Here is a 26,066-nt window from a genome sequence, read left to right on the forward strand (position 1 = left end):
AGACAGAGCTGTGAAGGAAACGGCCAGGTCCCCACCAGCATGGTGCTTCTAGTCTAGTCAGTTTTCACTGGACTAGGCAGCCCAGAAATCCAAAGGATTGATAAAAAAAACACCAGGCAAGGCTGGGCGCAGTGGCTTACGCTTGTAATCCCAGCACTTTAAGAGGACACAGCAGGCAGATCACTTGAGGCCTGGGGTTCAAGACTAGCCTGGCCAACATGAAAAAAAACCCATCTCTACTAAAAATACAAAAATTAGCTGGTGTGGTGGCACATTCCTGTAGTCTTAGCTATTCAGGAGGCTGAGGCACAAGAATCACTTGAACCTGGGAGGCGGAGGTTACAGTGAGCCAAGATTGCATCACTGCACTCCAGCCTGGCAACAGAGCGAGACCCTGCCACAAGCAAACAAACAAACACCTAGCAGTACAGGACTAAGCGGGACATTCGTGCGCATGATTTTTCAGATTTCGTGAAACCAGGGAACCCTCACTCTGAAAATGAAAAGTGGGTACCTTTGGCTCAAGATTAGAAAAATTAATGACTTCATCTGTTGGAGAGAGCGATGTCTGCCAGTTCCAGAAGGACAGGAACTCAGGTTCAGTGCCTAGAATAGTGCCGAGCACACAGGTGCTACGTATACACTCAGGGAGTGAATAAATAACTGAATGGACATAGGACCTCAGCTCTGTACCTGACCATGCTTCATCTCTTCCCCCTCCTGGGGCCGCCACTCAGGTGTGCACCCTGGTTATTTGCAGACACGTGCATCACGCTAGCTGTAAGCTTCCAGGACAGACTATTTTGCTCATTAATTAATCCTCTGTGATAATTAATCAGGGTTCCAGGCTAAAGGTAAGTGATCAATGGGTGCATATGAGTAATGAGTGAATGTAAAGAAGAAACGGGGGAAGAGAGAGAGAAAGACACACACACATGCATACACACGCACACACACACACACACATGCATGCGCGCACACACACACATGCATGTGCGCGCAGACACACGCGCGCACACACACACACACACACACATGCATGCGTGAACACACACACACAAAGGCAGGCAGTCAATTCATTTACACAACTACATACCACAGAGTAGCCCCAGACTGGGCTACTCTGGGTAAGATATTAGATAAAATAGTGTGTGAGAAGGAAGTACAAGGACCTGAGTCTGAATCCTCATCTTGCCATCAGCTTGCAGGGGATCATCCGATCTCCCCCTCTCTGCCCCAGGGATAAGGATGAAACAGGCTGACATCTATAAAATGCTGGCCTTGTAGCTTGCCCCTTCCTTCCATGCTCTAACTTCAGCTCCTCCCCTCACTGGCTGGGTGACACAGGCATGCCAGTCCACCACTTCCTCCATTTCCCCATCCTCAGTGGGGAGCTGTGTGACCCAGCACCCCCTGGGCTGGTACCAAGGCAGACTGTGCTGCTGGGCTGGCACATGGACACAGATCCCTCCAGGAGTCTGGGTCAGGGTGTGTGCTGCTTCCTGGGGAGGCTTCCAGTTGCCGAAGAGCATGGTTGTTAGGACAGCTGGGCCTCTGGCTCTCAAAGAGAGAGTGTGGGGTGGACGGGAGGAGGGATGGGAAGGAGAGGTTAGGAACGAGGGCCACAGTCATGCCCACTCAAGCTGCGCCCCAGGAGCCACATGTGAGCTCACTTTCCTGGTTTCGATCTCACGCATCCTCCTGCCTCACACAGCCTACACTCCTGGTGCCCACAGAGACTCCGGCCACCCCCTAGCCACCGGGAAACCAAAACAGTGGTAGGAGTCAGATAGCTTTCTCCCCGTCCCCGGGAGAAGGCCTCGGTGCAAACACAGGAACGCAAGGACAGAGGAGAGGGGAAGAGAAACATGGCCAGTCAGGATCACAACAGAAATCCCCTTACCGGATCCACCTTCATCTTCAGTTCAGGAACCACCAGCAGAGCAGCAAGAACTCATTCCGGGGAACCTGTGGCTTTCGCCCTGAAATCCCAGACTCGCACCACCCACCTCTCCCAGCTAGAACTGCTCCCAGGCAGTGCCTGCCACTTCCTTTCAACAACTTCCAAGCGGGAAATGGCTAAAGAAAAAAAAAAATGGCTTCATTCCAGCAGGCTCTGAAATCATTTCCCCAGCTGTAGCCAGAACTTGAAGCTGTGACTTTTAGATGTAACCTGTGGGGCAGGGGCAGCTGGAAACAGCCAGTGTGCAACTCCAAATGTCCAGGAGCGGGGCAGGGTCCTGCCTCTTAGCTCGCTCCCATCTCATTTCCTATCCCGGCCCTTCCACACTCCAGCCACATGGGAAGCGACACCCCTCACCCCTCACTCTCAGCCCGTCCCCATGTGAATGCAGCCTTCTCGCTAGGAGTTTTATTTTCCTTTAAACAATTCTAATGTTCATTTGGAATTCCTCCCCTTCTCTCACACACGCTTCCATGAGCCCCCCAGAGGGACCCCAATCCCTACACCACACACACGGAGAGCTGTAGGAATCCACCCGGCTCCCTGCCAGGCTCCTCACAGACTCCTCCTCACATGCTTCCCATGAGAATGGATCTGATGTCCTCATCCTCAGGGTCTCTGCAGATATTCTTCCCTCCACCTGGCATGCTCTTGCCCTTCTCGGACAGCCGTCTTTCCCTGACCACCCAGGATGAGTTGCCTGCTGGCTCCAACAGATCCCATCCCGGAGCCATCAGGGCATCTAGTGCCCTGCTCTCACTTCCTGCTTCACCTTAGCCGGTGCACTCCTGGGGCAGGGGAAGGTGTCTTAGCATCTCAGCTCTCATCACACGGCCCTGCCCAATGCAGCCTTAGCCAGATGCCTATTCAAATTAAAATTCTTTACAGTAAAATGTGAATTCCAGTTTCTCAGTTGCCCAACACACACTTCAAGTGCCCCCAAGCCACATGTGACTAATGGCTACCACACTGATGGGCAATGCCACGTTTTCGACAGCGCTGCTCTAGATGAAGGTCTAGTGGTTGGGCAAACACATGGAGGTGTCACCCAAGTTCTGTCTCCAACATCTACAGACAGAGAGGAGAGAAGAAACCAAAGGTATGGCACACAGCACTGCAGCAGGCTCGCAGCCGCAGAGGGCTGACGTCTGACTCAGGTGGGAACAGAAAGAAACCCGAGCAGGGCCACCTCAGCCACACCCGGATCCTGGAGGTGCAGCTGCCGTGCTGTGTGACCACATCCACGTCTATCCCCTCTCTCTTCCTCTAGCAGAAAAGGCATTATTTCCTGGAAACTTTAGGACCGCAAACACTATCCAACCAAAAGACCAAAGTGGAAATGGTATTTAGATAACCCTGCAGGGATGGCCCCTAGGAAAGCAACATGGAAAAGGGAGATTATATACACACAGATGGCTGCACACACAAACGGTCTGTGTCTGTGTCTCCTAAGGGAAAAATAAAGGTCCCAGTCATGAAGCCATGAAGAGTGAAGGTCAGCAGAGAACTCAAAGGGGTCTCGCGGGGCAGCCCTTGGGCAGGTCATCTTCAGGCACTGACTGCACAGATGCTAGGGTCTCTCACACCTCCAGGTTAGCAAAAGGAAACAGACCTCACAGAAGTCTTGTGTTTCCTTCCAAAGCAAAAAACCCAGACAGAAAGACAAACAGATGCACAGATATTGAAAGAGACCTGTTTTCAAGTCTGGCATCCTGACCTCTGTCCTGTAGTGACTTCCGTCTAGTCCTTCACCCAGTAAGTATTTGCCAGGGCCTCCCCTGCACCAGGCATTGCAGCTGGGCACCTGGCCTCTTCTGGGCGTGGGTTCTTGTCTTCATTCAGGTGCTGAGCCACCTGAACCACCAAGATGCCTGATGTCACTATGTGCGTGTCTATGAGCACGCGGGCACCCCTCAGACACAGGCATTCCTATCACACCTTGAAGAAACTATGTCTTACTACTCTTCTATTAAAGAAAGATAACTTGAATTTTTATGGATAACAGAGATGACATTTAGACTGAAAACCTGCAAAATGACATCTATTGTATGATCCCGTTTCAGCAAACAGAGAGAAAGGCGTAAATTTACACATCATTTTAGGTGCCCATAAAATGCATGAAGACATCTGGCAGGTGCACCCACCAACCTGTTAGCAAGGTGTTGCCCCTGGGAAGTGAACAAGGAGGAGAGCCTTTGCTTGCTTTCTACAATTCTGTGCTTGTTTGGTGTTGAAAAGTTTATAACTCCCATCTCTCAGAAACAGTGGATACCTGATCACATATTGTGGGGGCTAAAGGAAAAAAAAAAATGGGTGAAGACACACAAGAAGGCTTTGCCCAAAATCCATGGGAGAGAAGCCTGACTTGGGGGTACAGGGGACAAGAGTGAAAACATCATCTCTGGTCTGTGCGGCAGAGCTGCAACTGCTGCACACAAACTACACAGGAGCCAGCAGGAAAAGCACATGATGAAATACCTCGAGAAGAGCATGCGGTACACCGCTTACGGGACGGCAGACATGTCAGAGAGGGAGGGCAGGGCCCCCATCCGGAGGGCTCAGTGGAAGGTGATGCTCCACGTGGTCTCTCCCAACCATCTTCCTGACAGAACTCCCCCTACTCTAGGCTCCTCTGCTGTCCAGAAGCAGCAGCCATCTGAGAAAAGGACTTAAAAAGCCACTTAACCCATCATTTCTCATCTGGATAAACTGAGACCCAGAGACATGAAATCACTTGCCCCAGATCTCACATTGTGTAAAAGGCAGAGAGGCCCACTCTAGATACCTGTAGAATCTCAGGTCCTGCCTGGGTCAACCACGGCCATGGCCAAGCAGCTCCATCCTGCTTCCACTGGACAGTGGTTCTGGGACGCAGGGTTACCTGTAGTGCTACCTGTAACAGGGTTACCTGTAGTGTTAACTGTAGGCAGGGTTACCTGCAGTGTTACCTGTGGGCAGCGTTACCTGTAGTGTTACCTGCGGGCAGCGTTACCTGTAGTGTTACCTGTGGGCAGCGTTACCTGTAGGCAAGGTTACCTGTAAGCAGGGTTACCTGTAGTATTACCACCTGTAAGCAGGGTACCTGTAGTATTACCTGTGGGCAGGGTTACCTGTAGTGTGACCTGTGGGCAGGGTTACCTGTAGTGTTAACTGTAGGCAGGGTTACCTGCAGTGTGACCTGTGGGCAGGGTTACCTGTAGTGTGACCTGTGGGCAGGGTTACCTGTAGTGTTACCTGTGGGCAGGGTTACCTGCAGTGTTACCTGTGGGCAGGGTTACCTGTAGTGTTACCTGTGGGCAGAGTTACCTGTAGTGTGACCTGTGGGCAGGGTTACCTGCAGTGTGACCTGTGGGCAGGGTTACCTGTAGTGTGACCTGTGGGCAGGGTTACCTGTAGTGTGACCTGTGGGCAGGGTTACCTGTAGTGTGACCTGTGGGTAGGGTTACCTGTAATCAGGGTTACTTCCCTGCAGTGCCTACCACAGTGGCCGGTCTCCAGAGGCCACACCAGCACCAAGTGAGCATGCTGTGCCTAATTCTTCCCTGGGAAGAGGGGGCAGACGCCATGACTTCCTGGCCTCCTCTGACCCCCCCAGGACTCCTCCTGATGCTGGTGGTGCTTTTGGGTCCAACCTCTCTCACACACACACTGGGAACTACTCCTTCAGGGTGCCGATCTCTGCAGTCTGACCTACCTTGGAGGAGATTTCTCTCCAGGCCAAACTTCAGGGTCAGGCAGAGGGGTCCGGCTCTAGTACCCTCCAAGTCAGACCAGCTGCCCCACAGAGACCCCCGAGGCCAGGTTTCTAGAGATCCTGTTGGGTTTTAGGTCCCTTCTGAAGCCTGACAAAGGGAAGTTCCTTTTCCTGCAGACCTGAATCAGGGCCGTCCCATGAGGGCACTGGCAGGACCTTGGCACTCCTCCAGCTCCGTGTGAGCTGGGCTGTCCTATTGGCCCTTTGGGGACTCTCTAGCTTCCTAAACAACAGAAATGCTAAGGTCTAAGGCAGGCTGGCCAGGGAGAAAATGCAACTTTACTTCTAGCCTCCAAGGCACCAGACCAGTCTGGACATAGCAAAGGCCACATCACCCCATAAAGACCTGGGCACCCTAGAGGGATTCCTGAGGCAGGACCAGGCAGGCTGGAATCTGGGCCCTGCACCCCACCAACCATTTAACATGCCCAGGGACCCTGCTCCCTCTTCTGCCTCTCTGAGTCTTCTTCTGTGGGCATGGCCCTACGCAATTTCTTGAGAAACACACAGGGACAGGAAGAGGGGTGCACTGGGGATCTTGACTACCGCCTAGCCAAGTACACATTTGTAAAAGGTATACATGCAGTTTACTGTGTGGTCCAGTACACCCAGAACGAGATTCTCATTAAAAAGTTGAGCAGGCCAGGCATGGTGGCTCACGTCTGTAATCCCAGCACTCTGGGAGGCCGAAGCAGGAGGAGACTCTGAGCCTAGGAGTTCGAGACCAGCCTGGGCAACACAGAGTGATCCTGCCTCTACAAAAACCAAAACTATATATCTAGCAGGACTGCAGGTGTGGTGATGCACACATCTGCAGTCCCAGCTACTTGGGTGGCTGAGGCCGGAGGACCACTTAAGCCCAGGACATTGAGGCTACAGTGAGCTGGGATTGCACCACCGCACTCCAGCCTGGCCAACAGAGCAAGACCCTGTCTTCAATAAATAAATAAACAAATAAAAATAAAATTGTGAAGAAAAATACTGCTTTTATTGTCTTATTGTATTTTAAAGGACACTCTGGCAATAGCCATTAAAATTCAGCCTAGCAAGTTCACTTCTAGGATTTTTTTCCCTGTAGAAATATACAGGTACACAAAGATGTTCTTGGTAGCGGTGTTTGCAACCATGGAAATACAGATCAGTAAGGGGAAACTGCAGGTTGGTTGTTTGTAACCATGGAAATACAGATTGGTAAGGGGAAAGAGCAGGTTGCAAAACCAGATGTCTTGTCTGATCTCATGTGTACAAAAGAGATAACACACAGAGGAATGTAGGGCTAGAACATGTCCAGAAAGATGAGCGGGCTTCAGGGAAATGGAGACGCAGCAGTTTTCTTTCACTTTATCTCCTTTGTCCCCTACGATAAACACATCTCTTCTAACAAAACCAATGGTTCATTTGGGAAGACGAAACATTCCAGTGGCGACAGCTGCACAACAATGTGAATGTATTTAATGTCACTGAGCTGTAAACTTAGAAATGATTAAAATGGTCAATTATGTGTATTTCATCACAGTTTTAAAAAATAAAAACAACAAAAGTCAAACAAAACAAAGCAGAGTAAATGACTCACCAGGCTCCCTGGAGACATAACTGATTCTAGAAGTGAGGTAAGAAAATAAAAGGAGGCTGCAGCATATTGTAGTGTCAGAAAGCAAAGAGGTGCTCAACACACACGTGTACACACACATGCACGCGTGCACACACACACACGCACCCCAAACAAAACTCAAGGATGGGGCATGTCACAGGATGCAGGAGCAAACCTGCAAGAACTCCCAATGGCCAAAGCTAGAAGAATTCGAGCAACAAAATGAATTATGTAGTACTGGACTACAACCTGACGTGTAAAAGAAAAAGACATGAGCCTATACTGACATCAAATAAATGATTGAATGAATAAATAAATGGAGGAGAAAAGACAACTCTCTCCTACAGAAAAGTTCCAAATAGTCTGTGTAGATATAACCCCAGAGAAGATGGAGCTTAACCCACCTGCCCCCATATCCCCCAATCCTAAGGGAGGGCTCACTTCCAAAAAATAAAGTAGTGTCAAGGTCATGAAAAATAAGGAAAGAGCCGGGCGCGGTGCCTCAAGCCTGTAATCCCAGCACTTTGGGAGGCCGAGGCGGGTGGATCACAAGGTCAAGAGATCGAGACCAGACTGGTCAACATGGTGAAACCCCGTCTCTACTAAAAATACAAAAAATTAGCTGGGCATCGTGGTGCGTGCCTGTAATCCCAGCTACTCAGGAGGCTGAGGCAGGAGAATTGCCTGAACCCAGGAGGCGGAGGTTGCGGTGAGCCGAGATCGCGCCATTGCACTCCAGCCTGGGTAACAAGGGCGAAACTCCGTCTCAAAAAAAAAAAAAAAAAAAAGAAAAATAAGGAAAGACTGAGAAACTGTCACAGAGCAGAGGCAACTGGAGAGAAATGACAAATTAAAATCACGTAGAGCACGTGGTGCCCGGACTGACCCTAGAAGACAGGACGGTAAAGGGAAAACTGGTGAAACCCAAACAGGACGGAGTTTCATTCACTGTGATATACCAGCGCTGTTTCCTCAGTTTTGACAAAGGCACCCCGGTCACGACAACATTAACGACGGGGAAACTGGGTGAGGGGTACAGACAAGAACTCTCCGTACATCCCCACAACTTCTCTGTAAATCTAAAATGATCCCAAAGTCAAAAGTTTATTTAAGAAAATAAACAGTGGTTTAGATCAGTGATCCCCAACCTTTTTGGCACCAGGGACTGGTTTCGTGGAAGATCCTTTTCCCAGGGACAGAGAGCTGGGGGATGGTTTTGGGAGGATTAAAGCGCATTACATTTATCACGCACTTTATTTCTATGATTATTACATTGTAACATACAATGAAATCATTACACAACTCACCATAATGTAGAATCAGTGGGGGCCCCGAGCTTGTTTTCCTGCAACTAGACGGTCCAACGTGGGGGTGATGGGACATAGTGACAGATCATCAGGCATTAGATTCTCACGAGGAGCACACAATCTAGGTCCCTGGCGTGGGCAGTTCACAGCAGGGCTTGTACTCCTACGAGAATCTAATGCCACTGCTGATCTGACAGCTGGTGGAGCTCAGGCGGTAATGCGAGCGCAAGCAATGGGGAGCGGCTGTAAATACACTCCTCCTGCCGTGTGGCCCAGTTCCTAAGAGGCCAAGCAGACCGGTACCTGTCAGTGGCCCAGGGGTTGGGGAAGGACCTCTGTTTTAGATGACAATAACCCACTTATGCCTAGTTGTTCCATTATTGGAATGCTAAGCACATGGGAGTTATTTATATCCTACCGCTCAAGGTCACTGCCAAGGTCTGATTGCAAAAATGCAAAAAATTGCACCCTCCAGTATAAATGGGTTAAAAAATCAAAAGATTCTCTCTCTGCCAGGCATGGGTTTTTAATGCTGTTTGGACTCTGGCTCCTGAATACTGCACCTATCTTTGATGGGCAGAATGTACAGAACCAATTCCAACTGAAAGCACACAGAATCCATCAGGGCCAGGGCGGCGGGCAGGGGCAGCTGTGAGTATTGAGTCAGAGTCCAAACAACTGTCTGGGTTAAGAAACAGAATAAAATAGGCCCACATCCCTGGGGCCAGCCCTTGGAGCCCACGCCCTGGGGAGCTGCTCAAACTCGGGGTTCCCCCATCACTAGGCTTCCACACATGGACAAGGAGAAACTCCTAGAGGCAGAACTGAACCACGGTAGCCCTCTCCCCAGTCCGTAGGAGCTGAAGCTGGGTTTACTAAAGGCAATAGCCTTTTCCTTCTAGGCTTTAGAATACTCTGGCCATAGCCCAGGAACTGACATGAGATTTGGGAGGAGGAACAAAAAAAAGAAATCTCAAGCCTGTAATCCCAGCACTTTGGGAGGCCGAGGTGGGTGGATCACAAGGTCAAGAGATCGAGACCATCTTGGTCAACATGGTGAAACCCCGTCTCTACTAAAAATACAAAAAAAAAAAAAAAATTAGCTGGGCATGGTGGCATGTGCCTATAATCCCAGCTACTCAGGAGGCTGAGGCAGGAGAATTGCCTGAATCCAGGAGGCGGAGGTTGCGGTGAGCCGAGATCGCGCCATTGCACTCCAGCCTGGGTAACAAGAGCGAAACTCCGTCTCAAAAAAAAAAAAAAAAAAAAAGAGAAATCTTGAGAAGGGGTTTCTGGAGAGTCTGGGGAAGATGGAATGACAGCAGCTAACGGTTCCTGGTGGTTCTCAAAGCCCAGGAAGAAAGCTCCTGGGCCTGCTCCCCAGGGACTTCCGGCAGGCTCCTGCAGCCCAGCCTGCTCTCCTTTGGCTCCCCATCCACTCCAGCCTCACTTCCTCCTGGCTCAGCCAGTGACGATGCTCTTGGTACCAGTTGGGGGGACGGGAGGAGGACACTTGGTCCAGCTCTGTTGGGCTGCTGTGCTGCCCTCTCTGTCCTAAGCTCTGGGCCAACTGCTGGCTCTCTTGATTCAGAAAACTACCTCTAGTCAGCCCTTCCCAGCCTTCCTCCACCCGGCAGGAGGCTGTTTAGAGCTGCCCTGTGTACAGGCCTCTCTAGCTGCCTCTGTTGGGTTTGGCTCTGAGGGCGAGAGAGAGAGGTGGGAAATTGTTAATTTTTCCTCCTCCACCCCCCACTCCCACAACTGCCTGTGCCAGCAAACAGCACATGGGTTATTCCCTTGTATTACAAAGGAGGAGACTGACGCTTGGGAGGTGAAAGGGTTTGGGCAGGTCCCTGAATCCAGGCATCCCAAGAAGGAAAGAGAAATGGTTGAGACTGAGGACTCAGAGTCTGGCTTTGGTACCCTGGTGAGTTTCCGTCCCCACTGAGCGCCAGCTCCCTCAACTGTGAGATGGGGAAAATGGTCTCTATTAAGCAGCATGTTGGGACAATTAAATGAGATAACACATCAGTGCACTCATCACAACACGCGAGATGTGTCAACTTGGAGGCAAAATAAGCCGAGGCTCTCAAGGGCCCTGGGGCTCCACTGTGGCCACCACTGCAGCTCACTAACCAGACAGCAGAGACCTCCCAGGAAAGGGCTGCTCGGGCTCCTGGCAGCACAAGCCCTTCATGAATGAGAAGGACGTGGGCAAGGGAAGAGGGGAGTGCTACTGCACCCAAGAACTCTTCAGGGCACTGGTCCCAGCCTTCCTGGAGAGGGCCATCTTCCCTGCGGCCACCAACTCTCCCAGGGCTCTCTGGAGGTGACTCATGGTGGCCAGGCATCACTGGGAAGGGGGCTCTTTGGAGCCTCTCTTGCAGGATTTAAACTGAAAGCCAGAGCTAAGAGTAACCTGTGTCACCGCCAACTCGGGCCAAACCCTGAGCTACTAGAGACATCTACTGCGTCACGATGAAATCCATTTATTCAATAAATAGGTATTTATTTTCGTATCTGTCACAATCAAGCAACTGCCATATAGGGCCTAACACTCAATGGGGATTTTGTGGCAAACAAACTCAAACAGCAAGGCCCTGTCTCGTGGAGCCACAAACAAACCCAAACACACACAAAAATGTTCCCGGGGGAACGGGCAGACCAGAGACAACAAATCGGTTAACACTCCAGAAAGCGGCCGGTGTCAATAAGAAAATAAACCCAGGTGTGTTGGTGAGAATGATGGGCAAGGGTGATCTTCAGATCACACCACCAGGGATGACTGCCTGGAGGCGGTGACAGCAGACAACACCAGAAGGATATTCACTGGATGAGTCATGGGCAGAGCACTCCAGGGAGGGGACGAGCAAGGCAAAGGTCTGAGCCAACTGAGCAAAGGAGAAGGTGAGGGGGCAGAGGCGAGAGAGGCTCGATCACGGGAGGCGTCTGGCGTTTATCCTGAAGGAAACGGGAAGCACTGGAAAAGGATGGGATCTAACATCACCTTTCTAGGTGAGGACCCTGGCTGCTGGGTGGAAAATGGAATGCAGGGGGAGAACAATCAAGCCGTTATCTCAATCAAGGTGCCGCTGCAAGGTTCTGCAGGAGGCAACAGCAGCCTGGACCACGGTGCCAGAGGTGAGGAGCAAGTGTGCCTCGCAGGAGAGCCACAGGGCCTGGCCCACACAGGTAAGAGCAAGGGAAGAAGCAGGGACCAGTCCTGGTTTTTGGCTTAGGCAACTAGTAGACAATGCTGCCATTTACTGGGATGGGAAGACAGGATGGGAAGAAGACGTGTATGTCAATAGCCAGGGAAAGGTCCTGCTCAAAACGCGTTAGTTTCTGAGATGCTTCTTCATCTCCAGCTGGAGAGGTCTCTGGGCGCTGGAGTGCTCCTGCTGCTGCTCCCTGACCCCAGCATGCCACAGAGCTCTCTCCGCCCAGGCTTCCACTCCAAGTGACATCTTGGTTGCCTACCCCCTCTGGCTTTTGGGCTCTGCAGCCTGCCTGATCCCTGGATACAAATGAGCTTGCCCCTCAGTGACCACCAAGCTCTGTAGTTTCACTCATAACTTCATGCTTCAAACGTTACCTGACTCAGTATCCCCTACACCTCTGGGGCCTAGCTGGAAGACCCCTGTCCCAGCTATCACCACAGAGCTGTCCAGAAGCCAAAGCAGCAGCCCCTGCGGCTGACCTGACCTCCATGGTACTGGCCTCCACCCCAGAACTCCTGGCCCCTCTCTCAAAGGTGGACATAGATAAAGCTGGGTCCCCTACACATTTCAGATCTCTGGAGGGAAATCCTCTGGGGAACTAAGCTATCCGCAAAAGATGTCAGAGGACTGGAGAAAGAAGTGAAGGGCCCTCTGGAGTCCAGCATGCCTGGGTCTGAATCTTAGGAATGTCTTTGCTACTAGCTCTGGGACTGACATAGGGCCCTCGTGTCCTCACCGTAAGCTGAGGATGTAAATGTGAGCAGAAGCTGCTTTCTGTTTCTGAGCTCTTAGGGAGAGGAGGGGCAGAGGGCGGTGGGAAGGCAACAAGTTAGAATGTGTGGGGGGCTGAGGGACCACTCAACTCTTCATAATCTCCAAGTCCATGATTTTATTATTTTATTTTTATTTTGTGTATGTGTGGGCGTGCGTGTGTGCGTGTGTGTCAGGGTCTCACTCTGTCACCCAGGCTGGAGTGCAGTGATACAATCTCAGCTCACTGCAACCTCCAACCTCCCAGGTTCAAGTGACTCTCCTGCCTCAGCCACCCAAGTAGCTGGGGTTACAGGTGTGTGCCACCACACCTGGCTAATTTATGTATTTTTGGTAGAGACAGGTTTCACCATGTTTGCCAGGCTGGTCTCAAACTCCTGAACTCAAGCAACCTGCCTGCCTCAGCCTCCCAAAGTGCTGGGATTACAGGCTTGAGCCACCACACCTGGCCCTCATGATTTTAAATTAGTAACTCATCATTACACGTTTGATCACCTTCCTATAGGCAGAAAACTTCTGGGCAGGCAGGTGGGTGGGGAGATGGATGGAGACTGTAGCTTATTATACATGACATCTGTGAGGAACCCCTGTCTCATATAGCAGTTACTCTTCACCTTCACGCTAGCCCAGCCCTTTCTGCCAGCTTCTTGAGAGTCACAGGTATGAGCGGCCTGGGGGCCTGGGGGCCTGGGACAGCTCTGGGACCATCTGAGGTACAGAGAGCTCTTGGCACTGAGCCCCCCCATAGGTCACCCCAATCACCCGCACCCCATGACGGAACCTTTGTTGCTGGTGTCACTTCCATCTGGGAATCTCTACTAGGGAAAATTCCTAATGATACAACTTGCTTCATAAATAACATTAAACACTATGCTCTCACAGCCAATGCTGGAACTGACTTCTGTCTGGTACTACGTCATAGGTGTTCAGTAAAAAATTAACAAATAACAAGTATACCGTAAAAGGGAGAAAACATGTTGGTTAGCATTTCAAATGGTAAGAACAAGACATAATTTAATTTATTCAGGATGGTTTAAACCAGTTTTGTTCAGCAGAAATATAATGCAAGCCACATACTCGGATTTTAATTTTCAAGGAGTGACATTTTAAAAAGTAAAAATGTAGAAAATTAATTTTAATAATGTTTTCTTTAGCCTAATACATCCAAGAGCATCATTTATACTAGATATAAAAAGCTACTAATGACTTATTTCTAATGAGTTGGTATCTTTGAAGTTATAGCACATTTTAATTTGGACTAGCCATGTTCTAAGTGCTTGGTAGTTAGGAGGCTTGTGACTACCTTACAGGACAGCCCAGATAGAAATTTTTAGAAGATTTCTGTATTGGGAGGGGGAAAAAAAAAACGCCAACCTTGATGATCGTAGATTTTCTGAGTGGCAAAGAGTATGCATGTGATTTATTTCCTTCTCTGTTTCCAAAGTATCTACATATAATGCATTCATGCTACTTTTTACACAGTAACAAAAGCTAGTATTATTAATTTTGGGGTACAAGTAGGGGATTTATGAGATCTGACTGGGTGAACCACGCCTGCCAAGTAGGATTGATCTGCACCCCGTGAGAGCTGACCTTCACCGCTGCCACCTGGCACAGCACACATCAGGGCAGACTGGTTGGTTAATTGGCTGGCTGGCAGGTGGGTAGGTTACATAGACAGGCAGAGAGATCGATGGAAGGAAGACAGCATATTATAGCAGTTTGAAGACTAAACTAAATTCAGACTCTGGTTTCCAAATTCCAAGGCTCTCATTTACTAGCCGTGTGATTTTAAACAACTTACTTCACCGTTCTGTGCTTTACTTTCCTCATGTATAAAATGGCAACAATGATAGTAATTTCCTTATAGGATTTCACGAGAAGTGAGATTATCTGTCTTACAAAACACAGAAACATTTAACACAGTGTCTGCCAGGCGGCCGATGCTTCCAGAAATGCTGACTGTTTTAAGTGTGGTGAACAAATCAGTGGCCAGCGTGGCACTGCCCTAGCTCATCAGGCAATAGCTCCCAGGGCGCTTGTCCGAGCCACATGTACCCTGGATCCCTCCTGGCTGCTGCTGTCCCTCCCCATCCTCCTTCTCAAGAGTAGAGCGCATCACGCCTTAGCCATGGGGAAGCTAGCCCTGCGGTTTGTGCATGTGCCCTCTTCTTGGCCCTTCATGCCTACCCCTGTGTTGCCCCGACCTGCATACCTGCACCACCTCCGGCCTCACGTTGAAGGTGTACAGCCAGTCGCTGAAGCGGGGGTAGCTGTTGAGCTCTGGGGTCCTCTCACTGGGAGCCACGCTCAGCTTGCACTGCCGCTGCTTACAAATGTACCGGACCAGCTTCGCCTGCGGGAAGTGCAGAAAAGAAAAGCCTGTGTTCATCTGTGGCCCAAGCACGTGGCAGGCTCGAGCATGCTTATAGAGGAGCTCAGGCAGACCGGGTGTCCAGCACTAGACTGGGGAACACAGTGCAGAGAAGCACAAGGAGGGCACGGCCCAGGACAGATGAAAAATAAGGGAGACGCTTGGAAACAGGCCGGGTAGGCTGGACAGACAGAAACCAGCTCACTGCCAGAAGACCACGGAGCTGCCTGGCTTGGCTATGGCCAAGTGACCCAGGGACCCATGGAGAGCTCCTGAAATGTTGCTAAGACTCTAGTGGCCTCCTAAGGATGACTTCCAAGTGTCCCCCCCAAAACAAGTACCATGTTCACAGTCTCATACAGAAACCTGCCTTTTGGAGACACTTCTCAGACCCTGCTGCCGCTCATGGTTTTGGTGTTAATTCATTCCTTTTCATCTGTAAATACAGGTTGCGCATTTCAAATCCAAAAACCCCAAATCCAAAATGCTTCCAAAGACCCAGAATCTGAACCACTCCAAAATCTAAAGCGTTTTGAGCACTGACATGATACTCAAAAGAAATGCTCATTGGAGCATTTTGGATTTTGAACTTTTGGATTCGGGATACTTAGCCATTAAGCATAATAGAAATATTCCAGAATTCTAAAAAATCAAAAATCCAAAACCCTTTGGAGCTCAAGCATTTCAGACAAGCAATACTCAACCTGTATCTCAGTATATTTTTCTTTTTTCTTTTTTTGAGATGGAATCTCAGTCACCCAGGCTGGCAGGCTAGGGTGCAGTGGCACGATCTTGGCTCACTACAACCTCCGCCTCCTGGGTTCAAGTAACTTTTGTGCCTCAGCCTCCCAAGTAGTTGTAATTACAGGCATGTGCCACAACGCGGGACTAATTTTTGTATTTTTAGTAGAGACAGGTTTTTACCATGTTGGCCAGGTTGGTCTCAAACTCCTGACCTCAAGTGATCCACCCACCTCGACCTCCCAAAGTGCTGGGATTACAGGCGTGAGCTAGCACTCTGGGAGGCTGAGGTGGGTGGATCACTTGATCTGGGTATAAAACAAAACACTTAGGATCACTGTGCCAGGCCCTCAGTGCATTTTTCTAAAGAGCAAGGACTCTTGTTAACAGTCACAGTATTTTACAAAGAAAAAAAATGATGAATTCATCATTTTTAATTTCAGATATCTAGATAGGCTCAATTTCCAATTAGAATAAGAGCTTATAACCATTTTGGGGCCACAGACCCTTTTGGAAGTCTAGGGAGGCCCATGGTCTCTTTCTAAGAGCAATACTTTCATTTATTTATTTATTTATTTATTTATTTATTTATTTATTTTGAGATGGAGTTTCTCTTGTTACCCAGGCTGGAGTACAATGGCACGATCTCAGCTCACCGCAACCTCTGCCTCCTGGGTTCAGGCAATTCTCCTGCCTCAGCCTCCTGAGTAGCTGGGATTACAGGCACGTGCCACCATGCCCAGCTAATGTTTTGTATTTTTAGTAAAGACGGGGTTTCACCATGTTGACCAGGATGGTCTCGATCTCTTGACCTCGTGATCCACCCGCCTTGGCCTCCCAAAGTGCAGGGATTACAGGCTTGAGCCACCACGCCCGGCCTATTTCTTTTTTTAATCTTTATATTTTTTTTTGAGAAGGGTCACGCTAAGTTGCCCAGACTGATCTTGAACTCCTTAGCTCAAGCAATCCTCCCACCTCAGCCTCCCAAAGTCCTGGGATTACAGGTGGGAGCTATCACGACTGGACAGAGCAATGCTTTTAAATGTATAAAACTACACACTTAGAATTACAAAAGGAGATCAATTGTATTTAAACACATTTAACAAATTACTAAAAACTGTGATAGACAGCCTGGCATGGTGGCTCATGCCTGTAATCCCAGCACTTTGGGAGGTCAAGGCAGGCGGATCACTTGAGGTCAGGAGTTCAAGACCAACCTGGCCAACAGGGTGAAACGCCATCTCTACTAAAAATACAAAAATTCGCTGGGCATGGTGGTGCACGCCTGTAATCCCAGCTACTTGGGAGGCTAAGGCAGGAGTATCACTTGAACCTGGGAGGCGGAGGTTGCAGTGAGCTGAGATCATGCCATTGCACTCCAGCCTGGGAGCCTAGAGACTCTGTCTCAAAAAAACTGTGATAGTGTAATACAGGCTTCTTTATTAAAGTATTAAACATCCAACAGTGTGTCTAATAACTGCCATAACTTTAAAGTCGTGACAAGTGTAAACTGCTTTTTCAGATAGCTCTACAACTGTGATGGAATGGTAAAAACAGCTGTGATTCCTACTGGTGACCGAGGTGCAGGTGTTTGCTAAGATAACTCTGCTGCATTGCCTACAACCAAGTGGAAGACATGTTAAACGCCAGTTAAGGTTAAGGAAAACAGAAGTGCAATTTTTTCCTCATCTAAGTTCATGAATGGACCCCCCGAATTCTATCCACAGACCCCAGGTTAAGAACTTCTGTGGCTAGAGAGATGTGAGCACGAGGCCCATAATAATGAAACCACCCACTGCTGCCACATCGGCCTTTCTGCAATTTCCCCCAGAAACTAGTTTGGCCCCAGGCTCACCAACAACCTGACAGACACAGATTCAACCCCCTTCGGGTTACCGACCTCTCTCCCATGGCCCCTGCTCCCTTCAGGGTGCCAGGGGCTCAGTGGCAAGTGCAGACAACTGGAGTGGGAGCACTGAGTCAGAATCAAAATAATCCCACACTCTCAACTGTACAGTTCTGATGTCTGGTGAAACCACAACACAGAAGCTGATCCTGCGACACTCCTGCGCCCCATACCCTTCAGGCGCCCAGAGCAGACTGCTAATCAAACACACTTCTGAGGCTCAGGAGTCTGAGTCTACTTGCTGTCCTATTATGGAACCTAAGACCCCGGAGCACCTTCAGGGAATGAAGCTCACAACACGTAGACTCGATTGAGCTTTTATCCTACAGGTCTAAGTGGAAGCACTCATATGCCCTATGCTGGCTCACCCTACTCTGATCCATCCCACCCACTGAGACCAGAGGCAAATTCCAAAACCAGGGCCCCAACCTCCACCAGCCCCGAGCTCTGTTCCATGGCTCCTGGCCGCCAGGCACACACTCACCAAGCAGCTATTCCTCCAATACCTGCTGGAGTGTCCTCCTCAGGCCAAGTCAGAGTCCCCCTCTCCCCTTCCTAGTATGTCGCATGTGACTCTTCCAGAGCCCCGATCATGGAGGGCCTCATACTACAGTTAAGAGCTTCTGCCTCGGTCTTCCTCAATAGACATGAGCCCCCAGGCTTCTGAGTTGAACACATCTTGGTTCGACTCTACCATATACTAGGTTGCACAGCCCCAGTTCTGTTTCTGAGCCTCAGTTTACCCACCTGTAAACAGGAATGACGATTTCTAGCTCATATTCAACTGCAGCACGGAGACCCTCAAAAAGACTAGGTTAGATCTCCCTGTAATTATACATCAGGGCAGGGACCGTATCTCCCTCATGTCCCGTGTCTACTACACCACCTGGCACATAACGTATGCTCAGAAATGCCAGAGGAAGAAAACGTGTGGTCCTTATCCCCCTGTGTCTCAGAGCCACTCTCCCTCCATTCCACATGGCTCTGAAACCACCGCTTCAAGGGGCTGACCAGACAGAAGACTGTAACAGCTATGCAAACTCAAAACCACTCTTTTCCACATTAACTGGAGAGATCGGGCTGCTGGCACTAGAGTCCATCCGCCACTGGCACACGGCCTTCGAGGGCGCTGCCTCTGGGTGTGATTCCTAATATATCCCATTTGCACAAGACTCTGGCCACCACAGACCAGCATGGAGGTGAGCGCACCTGGCCTTCGCCTGAGCCGCGTTTGCACCTTCCCCAGTTCAGCTTCCCCACAACCTGCCTGCCCTTTCCAGCTTTGAGGCTCCGGGTCTCCTGCTAAGCAAGCTCTTCGCAGTGACTCTCCGCCTACTAGGATTAGCTCAGACACCCCTTCCTCCAGGAAGCCTTCCCCAAGCCCTCCGGCCCCTGTCCAGATCACATATTGCAGTTCTGATTTTTCACACTTGTCCGCTTCCCTCTTCAGGTTGGAAACTCTGGGAGGCTGGGGTCCAGCTGGTGTTCTTGGTCACCACCAGACCTCCGGAACCAGCATAGCACCCAACATATGGGTTTTGGTTTTGGTTTTGGTTTTTTAAATAGTGATGGTCTTGCCATGTTGCCCAGGCTGGTCTCTAACTCCTAGGCTCAAGTGATCCTCTTGTGTCAGCTTCCCGAAGTGCTGGGGTTACAGGCATGAGCCACCACACTCCGCCTCGTTTGCTATTTTAAAACCTTTGGTGAATGGATGAACACACAAGCACACAATACACTGTGCCAGACAGGCACACACAGTTTATCAAATGGCAGTGAAAAAGAAACGCCAGCTGGGCAAGTGATGAGACAGGGGTCTGAACGTCTCAAAAGCCAGTGCGGCTTCCCTAGAAGAGGACTGACTGGTTTCTTTTGTTAAAGGCCAGTAGAGATCCCCGCTAGACAGCCCAAAGCAGGCCCATGGGTAGGATTGTGCAGAACTTGAAGTGATTCTTGTCTGTACCCACATAACCTGTAAACCCAGCTGGCTGTGCCTGAGACAAGGAAAAGGGAAGACACGCAGGGCATCACGACCCATCCGCTGGCAGGTCTGGTGTCCTGCCAGGTGCTATCTCCCAGAGCATGTCCAGAAACAACCTTTGCAGATTTGGGTCCTGCTGATGCAGCAAAGCTTCTCTTGTTCACCAAGGATGGAGGTGTCCTGAATGCAGCCACTCCCCATCAGAGTGAAATCAGGCTGCTCTCACTTCTTGGAAAGTTGGTGGCAGTCACAGAAGCACGAAGGGGCTACTTTCCCAGACAAACCACAGTGGGGCCTGCCAGCCCCGCCCCGGGGGCCTACACGGGGACCTTTCATGGGTAGCGTCATTTTCTCTTAACCACAAAACCGCAAGATATAAATTTTCCGGAATAGACAAGCACCTGGGCTTTCAGGGATGGGACCAGCACCAAGAGGGAAAGAGTCATTAGGCCTCTGGCCACAGGGGAGGCCCTGGGCTGGAACCAGCATCTCATGCCCCAGTATTCTTTTGCTTAAAGAATGTACTGTTGGCCTACCCCAGCCCTGACCAGAGCCTGACTTACAGAAAGAGAAGAGTATCAGGTCAGCCACAAACGGCTGGTGGGTACCACCAGACACTACACAGCAGGCGCTCACTAAGCATCTGGAGCTGAGGGAGCTCAGCTCTGGTCCCAGCTCTGACATCTAAGATCAAAGATCTTGGGGAAATCCCCCGTGGCTCAGCTTCAGTCTCACCACCTACAAAAAGAGTATCATTTTACGGAGGTTGAGGCCAAGTGAGTTGCCATATACAAAGTGCTTGAAACAAGCAAAAAACAAACCATGGGTCCTACAATTCCACCACTGGTTATTCCAACCATACCCGAGTTAGTGTGGCTCCATGAAGGACCTCCCTAACCCTAAAGTCCCCCCAACACCACGCCCTCGGGTGAACACAGCCATGGGATCTAGCCTGTGAGCCTCACGTTCCCTAACTGTAAAATGGGGTTGCTCTACCTCAAAAGGCTGTTGTGAAGACTTACATGAGGAAAATACGAATGTAAAGTGTTCAGCAAAATGTGCAGAACACAGAAAACATTCTTACAGTGGCAGCAGATGCGGGTGGTGTTCCCAGGCAAAGCCCTCAGGTGCTCTCTTAGTACTTCCCTGGGCAATAGGGAAGATATGGGTGGGAATCTACCCATGTCAGAGATGGGACTAAGGAAGATCCTGAAATCTGGTGCTGACTTCAGGACAATGCTGGAGGGACCCATGAATCAGGTACATTTCTCCTAAAGGCAAGAGGGCCAAGACTTGTACCTACCGAGCTGACACCAGGGAACCCAATCCAGCCCTCCTTTGAGTGCTCACCTCCAACCCCAGCACCAGAAGATGTGAATGACACTGGCTCCACTTGCCCAGAGGAACATCTGCACCCCTAACCTGGCATCCTGATTGGCCTCAGTCATCTGCCACCTCAGCTGCTCTGGTATGACTCTGGCACAGGCCTCCCAAATGGAGGCTCCGCGAGTATCACTTGGGTGGTGGCGAGGCTTGTCAGCCATCCTTGGAGAGCGTGGGCCTGGCTGAGCAGATATGGTGCCAAGGAGAAGCACGTGCCACTGAAGAAAGAGACTTCCACAGGAAAAAGACACAGCCCCAGAACTGCGGGGATCCCCAGGACCATGTCATCCTTCCTTTATACTAAGCCTCAACCTGCCTCCCCAGACCTGGTGCCCATGGGTCCACCCTCTATGGTGCGTCATAGGTATCCCAGGCAACCCACCCATGGGCCAGTCTGATTTGGGAGGCCGGGCTCCTCTGTGGCCACAGAACCAACCATCCCTTGGAGGCTGCCACAGTGGTGCTGGAGCAGTAGCTGCCCTGCCTCTAAAAGTCAGACCATTTAGCACCAGCTAAAATGACAGTCTAGGCAGAAAGCTCCCACGGGCTTCCACAGGCTGGCTGGACAGGGGCAGGCCAGCCATTATGCTGGACTGGTTAGGCAGTGCAGCAGTGACAGGCAGACGACCCACGCCCCCTGTTTACCACCAGCACCTGTTCTGACTGGTCAGAGGCCACGCCTACCATTAGTTAGTGGTCCCATCCCCCAGTGAGAAGCTTGGGTGTGGCAGCCAGGAGGCTCCACCCCTCACACCATCCCATATCAACAGTGTGGTAGGATCCAGATCACATCATCTTAGTCTCCTCCACTGTAAAGCAGAAAAAAATATTATAATACATGCCCCATAGCACTGCTGAGAATTTGCTGCAGACTCATGTATGCGAAGCGTTTAGTCCAGAGTCCAGAACATATAAAGTGCTCATGAAATAGAATCCTGTTACTCCCGCTCAGCCTGCAGAATGACCTTGGCGAGGAAGAGCTCATGAAGACTTTTGGCAGGTGTTGTTTGGATTATACCCCACCCAGGCTTTTTTGCACCTCTGCAAAAAACACCTCTTTCCAGACGACTGACTTTGCAAACAAAGTCAGCTCCACCCTAAAATTGCAGGGCCTGAGGTGGGAAGGTCTCTTCTGTGGGCAACTCTCAAACCCATGATCTTGGCTATGTAAGCAGCCAGATGCCAAACCTGTTAGAGGTTGTCACTCTAACCCTGACTCGGTCATTGGCTACACAGGACCCGCTCAGTGGCCCAGGTCTTCATGTCTCAGAAGCAGGGCAGGAGGTTAGGTCTGTTGTGACAGATGTTAACATATAAATGAACAAACGAATCCAGGGCACAGGCTAAAATGCGCATCAGTTTCCCAGGTATAGTAGCAAGCTCCCTCAGTTACAGAATCATGTCAATACTCATTTGTCAAGCTCGTAGTATTAACGATGTCTTCCACTGTGTGGTACCTCATCACCTCCTCTGCCTGGATTGTCAGTGAAAATTCCAGAGGCTACTAATTAGAGTAGATCCCTGACAGCACAAGCGTGACTGGCATCCCCATCTTCACAGCCCCAAAGCTGGCAATGTCCCCAACACATATCATTCCACAAAATACAGTCGTGTCTCTCAAAGATGGCCCACCTCACTTCCCTCACGCGACGTAGACGTTTCCAGTCACTTCCTGTGAAACTGAAGTTACTCTGATCCAAGACTACGTGCATGACCAAAGCCAAGATGGCAGCTACATCCTCTAGAATTTAAGTTCCGCCATGGAGTCACAGTTGCGGCTGACACCAGGGCTACAGTGGGTGCTTACATTGCCTCCCAGATGGCGAAGAAGGTAACAGAGATCAACCCATACCTGCTGGGTACCATGGCTGGGGGCGCAGAGGACTGCAGCTTCTGGGAACGGCTGTTGTCTTGGCAGTGTCCAATCTATGAGCTTCGCCATAAGGAACGCATCTCTGTAGCGGCTGCCTCCAAGCTGCCTGCCGACATGGTGTATCCGTACAAAGGGACAGGGCTTCCATGGGTACCATGATCTGTGGCTGGGATAAGAGAGGCCCTGGCCTCTACTACATGGACAGTGAAGGGAAGCAGATCTCAGGGGCCACCTTCTCTGTAGGTTCTGGCCCTGTGTATGCATATGGGGCATGAATTGGGGCTAATCCTATGACCTGGAAGTGGAGCAGGCCTATGATTTGAGCCATCTACCGTCGAGCCATCTACCAAGCCACCTATAGAGATGCCTATCAGGCGATGCAGTCGATCCCTATGCCATGCAGGAGGATGGCTGGATCCGAGTCTCCAGTGACAACGTATCTACATGAAAAGTACAGTGGCTCTACCCCCTCAAAGAGGGTGGATGCGGCTGCTTGTGTTTCTTGGGGTGACTGTCACTGGTAATACAGATACAGTGACCCATCCTCCATCCTGCTTATAGTGGAAGGGTCTTCATTGTATCAATACTTTTAAGCTCTGGCACACTGACCTCTGTGTTACCAGTCATTAATGAGCTGCTGCAGAGGTGACTATTGGTTGTACTTTCTTGGATGTTATCATTATGCTACTCGCTAATAAAAAAAAAAAAAAAAAAGTCATGTATAACTGAAAACACTACAGACGCTTCCAGACTTCTGATGGGATGTACTGTATACTCAACACGGCGTAAAGAAAAACAGAGCTATGTCGCGATATGGGTGCTGAGCAGCCGCTGGGCTCACTCGCTGGCTCAGGGATGTCCACCCGCATGCCTGCCATGGAATCCAGCCTCAGTCCAAGGACAAGTCACTGCTTATCCTTTACGGTCACTCGCAAATCATGAAACCACGCATGTAAAACCCACAACACTTAAAGGTGTACTTCATCATTCCCATCTTACAGTGAGGAAACCGAGGCACCAGCCTTTGTAACTTCCTTGAAGCATGTGGCTAAAGAAGGGATTCCGGCCTCAATCTAATGCTCTCTATGTCCCATATCACCTCTCAAAATAATGACTCCTGCAACCCACACGCTAAGCTGTCTTGACTGGTACAAGCAGGATGGCAGTGGGCAGGCTCCACCTCTTTTGCGATCCAAAGCCCAAAATCCAACCATGCCTAGACTGTTCCAGGCACTGAAGCCTGTGAATAAGAGCCACAGGCTTGCCCACACCCTCTAAATGTATCCAGCTACCCAACTGGGCCATCACCTCTTGTCCTGACTTGAAATAATCTATCCTCTGGGCTGTACCCCACCCCTGGCTCCAAGCCAGCACTAACTTCATTAAAACTAGCCACCATCCTGCCTATACCCTGAGGCCATCCCTTTTAAGAAGGTCCTAGTACGCTTTACTGAGTGACATGAAGCAGCTGGACAGCCACTCCACTCATCCATCATTGCCTTTCGTTTTATTTAGTCCTCTGGTGGCAAGAGCAGTTGTGGGCCAGCTTCCAGCTCACTAGCACCCACAAGACCCTGACTCCCTCCTCCTCAGTATGCAGCACCAGACTCTCACGTGGGCACCCACAGCAGACTTTGCTCCTGCCAAGTCCCTGACCATGCCATCCCGAACTTCAGGACACCACCAGAGCCCTGGCGACTTACTCCAGCCTTCCCTGCAGTGGTCCCTGAAGCTGCTGCTCCTTCTCCACCATTGGCCCGCTCTGTCCATGCCTTGGGGATGCTCCCCTTACATCTTCCACCTCCTCCCCAAAGCTGGAGTACGTTTCTGGAGACTTCCTGCCAACCCAGCCAGCTAAGCAGTCTAGCCTGGCTGCCACGGCCAACTTATTGCAAAATGATTTCTGAGAATGTAAGGAGGCCTCTGGAGGTTGTGATACAGCTGACAGTTCCACGCACAGGCACAGAGCCACCACGGCACCCAGCTCTGAGGGCACCAGAGGCAGCCCTGGGCTCCCAACATTGCCCAGCCCTCAAGGGCACCCGGGGGGCTGACATTCACGGGCAAGGGACAGAGCAGGAGAGGCGCACAGGGAAAAGTAGGGCGAGGAGAGAAGAAAGTACAAGTGACCTCAATCCTTGAGCTGGGAGTTTGCAACAGCCAGTCCTCGCCTGGCCCAGCCCACACCCGCACTCTCCTGGGGAAGCTGCCAGGCTTCATTGGTGCAGAGACAACCTTCCCGCCAAGCCTCCCACCAGCAATCCTGCCTTGACGTCAAACTCGGAGTCGGGGAACTTCAAACACAAACAAACAAGTCTAACCCAGACCACAAGTGGAGATGTTCCCAAGGAGGCCGGGGGTGAGAATGGCCACAGCTGGGAACTCAGGGCCTCCTGCCCTTCCCTTGGCTCCACTGGGAATGCAAAATCTGAGGACCCGACGACAAGCTGTAGACGGGAGGTTCAACCCCAGCCTGAGACAAAGCGAACTCACTGGTCTATGAGTATGACTGCCTGCCTGTGGCTGGCTTGGCAGTGTGTGCAGAAGACCCTGTACAGAAGCACTGATGAGTCAGCTCCTCCATGCAACTAAGCACCCTCCTTAGACAAATCACCTGTTCCCACTACTCCAGTACTAAGCAGGAGCAGTCAGGGAAAGAAGAGACTCTGTGGTCAAATGTGGGTTAAAAGCACCCATGACACTTTCTGGGAAATGCAGAGCTTGAGCTGGGCCAGGGTGAATGGCCAAGGGCCTGAGTTTTCTCAGCAACACCTGCTAGGCCATCTCGTGCGCCACAGAGGTTGTGAGATGCAGCAGAACTTAAGAGGAAGGCATTTCCCTGACCTAATAGCCTAATGCAGCTCCCACTTGCAAAGCCACGGTGAGTCAAAACACTGCTCTTCAGAAAGTAATTCTCTGAAAATGATCAGTAAATGATCTGTCTTGATCTGCCTTTCAAGTTTTCCTTCCTGCCTCAATTTAACACAACAATCCCCCAATACCTCATGTGCTCTTAGTACCAGCAGTCCTTTAGAGGCGGTGGGGACCAACAGGACTAAACCATGAGAAAGAAAGACACCCACTTTACCCCTAACTCTACTGGGCTGAAGCAATTGCATAAGAGCAACAAAGAACTTCTGTCCATCAGCCAGTCATTCAACAACCAAACCTCTTCCCGATGCCGGGCACTGCTGGGCTCTCAGG

The 26,066-nt window shown here is 50.5% G+C and overlaps 1 protein-coding gene across 4 annotated transcripts in view; it reads right to left on the reverse strand.

The window, feature by feature from the left end:
• KSR1 (kinase suppressor of ras 1) overlaps positions 1–26,066 on the reverse strand; it is a 175,178-nt gene that overhangs the window by 64,405 nt on the left and 84,707 nt on the right. For 2 of the 4 annotated variants that reach the window (XM_074388484.1, XM_074388483.1), the window contains exon 2: positions 14,823–14,963. In XM_074388484.1, coding sequence (XP_074244585.1) covers positions 14,823–14,963 — 141 coding nt within the window. The other 2 variants (XM_074388481.1, XM_074388480.1) reach the window with 1 other exon arrangement.

Source organism: Saimiri boliviensis, chromosome 17 (genome assembly GCF_048565385.1).
Source record: "Saimiri boliviensis isolate mSaiBol1 chromosome 17, mSaiBol1.pri, whole genome shotgun sequence".
NCBI classification, from domain to species: Eukaryota; Metazoa; Chordata; class Mammalia; order Primates; family Cebidae; genus Saimiri; species Saimiri boliviensis.